This window comes from Limulus polyphemus, unplaced genomic scaffold (genome assembly GCF_000517525.1).
Source record: "Limulus polyphemus unplaced genomic scaffold, Limulus_polyphemus-2.1.2 Scaffold7440, whole genome shotgun sequence".
NCBI lineage: Eukaryota > Metazoa > Arthropoda > Merostomata > Xiphosura > Limulidae > Limulus > Limulus polyphemus.
The window spans coordinates 32,208-38,867 of record NW_013673050.1 but is presented as its reverse complement, the minus strand read 5'-3'; the positions used below and the strand labels follow the sequence as shown (position 1 = coordinate 38,867).

Below are 6,660 nucleotides of genomic sequence, written 5' to 3'. Positions count from 1 at the left end.
GAAACGGGTCTTTTTTCTTTTCTTTTTTTTTTCCAATGTAAACGTTTGGTTTCCCGTTTCGCTTAAAGGTATTTTCAGCTGATCACTGTAACAGGCCCTGTAATCGGGAAAATGTTAAATTCCTAAAGAAACTGCAAGACAAGATGTTGAGATACTAGAAAGTTTTACTAAAAAACGGCTGTTCTGTATTATATTAAACATATTAGTAATATTTACACTCCTGTATGCACTATGTTACCGTAATTTTTTGTATATTTCCAATACAAGGACAAAGCAGAACTAAGTTATAATGAATAAAACAATTTTTAAAGATAGAAGATTACAGATACTATTAAATTGATAAACATTTTTTCTATAATGCTTTTATATTTCCCGGATAGGTGGCGAAATTGTTTTGATAGCAGAAGAACGAAGAGGCTAGTATATCCTAATTAAAAGATTAACGTCGAGACAATGCTGAGAATGGTATCGTAAAATTAAAAGTTTAATATGTGGGGATTATGAGCTGAACCGTTTGATGTTCTCATGTTAATCTTTCACAAATTGTGTAAAAATATTAATAAAAACTAATAATATGATGTGATTCAAAGTTCACTCTCTGAAGTTGGTATAATTTTTATTATAATATAAATTAAATATAATATATTATAATACGAGTTATATCTTAAAATTTTAAATTAATCGCGTTATAAATTAAATAAGTGACTCAGGCAGACTAGCGTGAGAGTTTAAAGTATATCACACTATAGAAAATGGCGTTTGGATTTTTGCCTATAGAGGTAAGCTTTTTTATTATTTAATTAAAGATCTTGTAATTGCATTGCATCATATTCTACATATAATTTGTATTGTTGTAGTTATAAATTTTTACCATTTACATGATCCATTATTCAGTAATTAATGCTAAAAATCAGTAAAACTAAAATTTAAAATGGAATTTAATTTAGTTATAACTATAACTTATAAGGGGTAACTGGTCTTTGAGCATGAAACTTATGAAAGTTTAGTTTCTTCCAATACAAATAATAATTACTATAGTAATACACACTAATACTAATACTATAATAATATTCACTAATACTAATACTGTTGTAATACTCACTAATACTAATACTATAGTAATACTCATTAATACTAATACTGTTGTAATACTCATTAGTACTAATAATATAGTAACACTCACTAATACTAATACTGTTGTAATACTCCCTAATACTAGTACTATAGTAATACTCATTAATACTATACTGTATAGTATGAGTGATGTTTTTTGAGTCATACATAGATTTTGTATTCCATTAAAGACATGTTTTGTAGTTTTATTATTGTTAAGAAATTCTGCCAGAAAGTAAAGAAGAATGTATAATAACATCTGAAACTTACTATATATTCGTTATTAACCAAACATTTTGTCCAATATAATTACCAGAGCAGGAACATGACAGATATAGTGGTGGTTTAGGTGTTATTTATTTAACAAACAACATGACAACAATAGTGAACTGAACTAAGTTGGTGGATTGTAATTTTATGAATGTGTTTGATTCATTAACTTAAGCATGCCAAACTGTAGAACTGAGTATCTGCAACTTGCATCATGTTACCACAATGACTGACAATCCAGTTCCAGTGTTCAGTCTGGCAATGTGTGGTGGTGATGGCTAGTGCAGACAGACCTTGTGTAACTTTGTACAATTCAAAAACCAAACAGGCAAACATTAATTTTAGTGATGAAAATTGATAGAAGTAAGTAAAACTATAATACCCAAATTTTGGAGGGGATTTTATTTGTTTGCTAGTTATGTGTACACTGACACTGTTACAGTAATGTTCATACAGTGACACTAACAACAAAATAATTACCTAATAAAATCAAGGTGGTTGATTATTCCATAAAAAGTATGTCCGTTGTTTCTTAGATTTATTATGGCACTGATTCAAATGTAAGATGTATACGTAATTTTTACACTAGGTTGGTTGGTGATTCTAAATCTGATTTTGAAATGCTTTACTTTTGGCAGTTTTTAATGTTATTATTTGGCAAAAGTGATTTATCCGTATGGACTTTGTAGTACCAGGGGGGTTAATTCCAACAGTTGATGTGCAGATTTTAAAGAAAATGTCTACCAACACAGTTTCTGGACAAGTAAGACAATTCTCTAAAGTTTTTACCATCTGTTTAAGACTTTCACTTTTCTCAGTAAACTGGGCTCAAAAATGTCACCTTTCATCAGTAACAACAACTAAAAACGTAAGAAATAAGTGTATTTTGTAGCCTTTCTTATCCATGCACTTTTCTTACAAAACTATCAAAGAATACCATGTCATTAGGATCTCTAACATCATAGCCATAAAAAATCAATAATTTTGTTAAACAAAATACATGAACTGCATTTGTATTTTTAAGTAATAAGAATAAACAAGGTGACAGAGGAACAATCTGAGCATTGAGGTTAGCCCTTCATGGTCCAAACAACTAGTGCAATCAACAGTACAGGTTAAAGTATTTTCTTTCCATTCACATTCAGAACAGATCAGACTTTAGGTAGGTCAGTCAATAAGCTTATAGTGCTAACAAGGTAACAGGTTTTACCAGAAAGCAAATCTACATTTGTACTATCATAGCTTCTAAGTTCTAGTTTACTTGAGATATTTGATATCATGTCTTCTTCAAACCTTATCATCTTGGTTCTAGTTGGGTTTTTTTTCTAATATAAGCACTTAACACTCAAATGTAAGAATCATGTCACTTCCTTATTGCAGTGATACATTTTTAAAATCTTTAAACCATTTTTCAGTACTCAGTCTTCATAAATTTCTTGTTGTTTTTCCAACATTTCCCTTCAGCCTGTTTACATGCTTATTATTATAATCAAGATGAGGATTATTTCATTCAAGTCCTGGTAACTCTGTGAAGCACTGTCTTCAGTTTAAATGTAACTCAAAAGTCCCCAGTTCAAGCCCATCAAGGCAGACTTCTTTATATCATGATATGTTACATCAGAACTCATCTTGTGGCTCTTAAATCTCAGAGTCATGGGTAAAAAAAACTTGCAGACCAAAGTAACTTTTATGTTACCTTAGTTTCTGAATAAACATTGTTTCCTTTACATAAACGAAAGGCATTACTGTGTTTAAAAACTGGATCATATCAGTACTTGAAGCTAACAATGTTTTTGTGTTCAGTAAAGTATACTGTTATTTCTTTACTGTTACTTTCATTAAAAGAATTTATTACACTGTTTAATACACCTAATTGTATGATTTTTAATGTTATACTTTTAAAAAATTGTTTTGCATTGTTAGCTTAATATATGTACTAACCCAAATCTACTAAGCTGGCTAAACTTTGTCAGATATTACTTAGTTTATGGCCAGAAACATTGTTAACAGCAAGGATACCCAAGCGATGAAACAATACATTCTCATCTTTATATGTAAAAATCTAAGAAAAGTATATTAAATTAGCTATACTTATTACCAGGGTAATTGTTCATCTTTATATGTAAAAGTATATTAAAATTAGCTATACTTATTACCAGGGTAATTGTTCATCTTTATATGTAAAAGTATATTAAAATTAGCTATACTTATTACCAGGGTAATTGTTCATCTTTATATGTAAAAGTATATTAAATTAGCTATACTTATTACCAGGGTGATTGTCAGTTTCATCCTAAGTGTGTAACATGCCCTGATTGGAAGTTAATATAGACAACATGAGACCAATTGGTCCTTCAAAGCTGTCTCTGTACAAAGAAATCAGGGGCTTTTTTCCTATCAATCCACTGGATAATCTTGTAAATTTTAGTATGATTACCTTTTTTCAAGAGAAAATGAGTTAATATAGTTTGACTTATCCATGTAACATAACCCTTCCATCCCTGGAATAATCCTAGTAGCTCTCTTTTCAACCCTTTCCAATAATTCAATATCCTTTATCAGATAAGGTGACCAAAACATATATAGTATTACAAATACAGGTTATTGACTTTGGGACCAACTTCAAAGTGCTTCCTCAAAGGCTTGGCTAATTTATTCATAACTATGTCAAGATCCTTTTCTTCATTCGTGTTATTGAGTGGGTTACCATCTGTATTAAATGTGTGACCCAAATTATGATAACCCAAACATTATTTTGCACTTATAATTAAATGTCACATGCCAAATGTTTATTTAGTGATCCAAGTTGTTCCATAAAATCTTGACATCATCAGTAGAGCTAGAATACCCAAGAGTTTAATGCAGTCAGCAAAATTTACTAATTTATGAACTAATCTCTTATCAGTATCCTTAATGTAAATAAAGAAAAGAAAAATTCCGAGCACTGACCTCTGAGGTATTCCTCTAGAAACAAGGGCCTAGTTTGACTGTACTCTGTTATTAACAAATTTCTGCTGTCTCTCGTCCAACCTCCCTATAATTAACTTTACTACTATTTCTCCAGCTGTGATTTTTTTAGCTAATCTTTTTTGGAAATCTAAGTACACCAAGTCCACACCCTTTTTATCATCCAAATAACAAGAAACATCCTAAATAATTAGCATGTTAGCAAGGCAAGATTTTCCTTTAGTGAATCCATGTTGATTTTCTTTTCACTAAATGATTTTGAAAAGCTTCTTTTATGAGACTAGAAATCTTACCACTACAGAAGTAAAACTAATTAGCCATTATTTCCAGGGTAATTCATAACCACTTTTAAAAATAGTATCTCCATCTCTTGACCTACCAGAAAGAAAGAGGTTTACATATCCTGTAAAAGAAAAATGTGCTGTATCTGTTTTTAAATCCAAGGGATTAATAGCTGCATGATTCAGGTCAATCTCAATGTTGATATACATACAAGTTATTCTGTTTATGAAACTGGATGTATATGTTACTTTTTGTTCTTTATGATAATTGATAAATATAAAATATCCTTAAGAACAACTAATTTTCAGTTTGTTTTTCAGATACTTACATCAGTATTCAAATATCTAACACCATCTGACAGGCTAACAGCCAGTTGTGTTTGTAGACAGTGGTATTACACTTCCTTTGATGCCAAGCTCTTGGAAGATATTACACTGGTTTTACATGACAATGCTGCAGCAGCTTTTGAGGTGTTGAAGAGAAGTCAGAGACGTTTTTCACACTTAGTGGTAAAGGAAGTGGATATTCTGTGTGATGATCAGGAGTTTTGGACAAATGTTGGTCAGAATCTTGTACGACTTGATTTTCATAGCTGTGACATTTCGACTCACGTATTTATTAACATTTTATGTAAGTGTCCACATCTTCAGGTTCTAGGTATAAATGGTTGCAATGGTTTGTTCATTTCGGGAACTCTTTTTGAGAGGATGCAAGACACAGGAAAGCTGGGAGCCATAATGCAGAATGTGAAAGAGCTTAATTTAGCATCGAATAGATATTTGTCAGACTCTTTGTTTTCTAGAATAGTTAAAGTACTTCCAAACCTTGAGAGAATGTCTCTTAGTGGTTGCCAGATATCATTTCATCCTGGAATCTATCGCAGATTTTACCCAGATGGGATGAAGTCAGTTCCTTCTAGTGCTGTTTTTACTTTCCAGACAGTCATGGAGTTTATCGAAAAACATAAATTCAAACTAACAAGCTTTAACTTTGGTAGAACCCTCATAGATAACAAAACCCTTACTGCTGTCGCTTCTTTGGAAGGTTTGCGGTTGGAAGAACTGTATTTGTCATCATGTGAACAGCTTTCAAAGTCAGGAATCATGTTGTTGTGCATGAATCAGCCTCAACTTAAAGTTCTTGATTTAAGCTTAATTTACCAACTAACAGATCAAGCACTAGTGTATGTCTGTGATTACTTGACCAATCTTCGTTCTCTGAGCCTACGACGATGTCACAATCTGACTGACCGTAGTGTTAAAGAATTGTGCCGATTGGTTAATCTGGAAACCCTGGACCTTTCCTCCTGTGAAAAGGTCACTCCTGCAGGTCTAAAAGAAGCACTGTGTTTTGAGAGTCATCCCAGACTCCATACAATTAATCTTAGCTATTGTAATGTGACTGATGATATAGTTTGTGATTTTGTTCATAAGCTACCAAACCTGACACATCTGGATTTGAGTTCATGTCTCACATTAACAGATAAAAGTCTTCATGCAATATCTTCCATTCTAGTGTTTCTTCACAGCTTGAAGCTAGCATGGTGCAAAGAGATTACAGATAGAGGGCTGACTGGAGGGAAAGGTATAGCTCCCTATCTTCAGCTATTTCAAATGCCATCAAAAGTAGCCTATAGAAGCATTTGTAGAAATGATCAATATAAAGAAGCTCAAGGAAATCTTTCTAGTGGTGATAATGTATATGGACATATACCAGGAAGCCAGTCTGACCATTTAGCAGACACAGGTCAAATTGGCCAATTTCCTCCAGCAATAACATGTTTAACTGGGTTAAGAGAACTGGACCTCTGTGGTTGTATTCATATTGGAGATGTTGGACTTAAAGGGATTAAATTTATGGAACTGCGTTACCTAAACCTAAGCCTCTGTCAGAATATAACTGATGTTGGACTGGTGATAATGAGCTCGTATAATCCAAGTCTAGACACGCTAATTTTGAATCAATGTCATCAGGTAAGAAAATTAACTATAATAGGTCTATTCAAAAACTAACTATAATAGGTCTATT

At 32.0% G+C, this 6,660-nt stretch overlaps 1 protein-coding gene across 1 annotated transcript in view; it reads left to right on the top strand.

The window, feature by feature from the left end:
* The first annotated feature begins 407 nt into the window (after positions 1–407).
* LOC106474611 (F-box/LRR-repeat protein 13-like) overlaps positions 408–6,660 on the top strand; it is a 10,374-nt gene continuing 4,121 nt past the window's right edge. The window contains exons 1-2 of the mRNA XM_013935301.2: positions 408–779; positions 4,953–6,605. Of these exons, the coding sequence (XP_013790755.2) occupies positions 753–779; positions 4,953–6,605 (1,680 nt within the window). The 5' untranslated portion in view covers positions 408–752. The remainder of the gene's footprint in view (positions 780–4,952; positions 6,606–6,660) is intronic.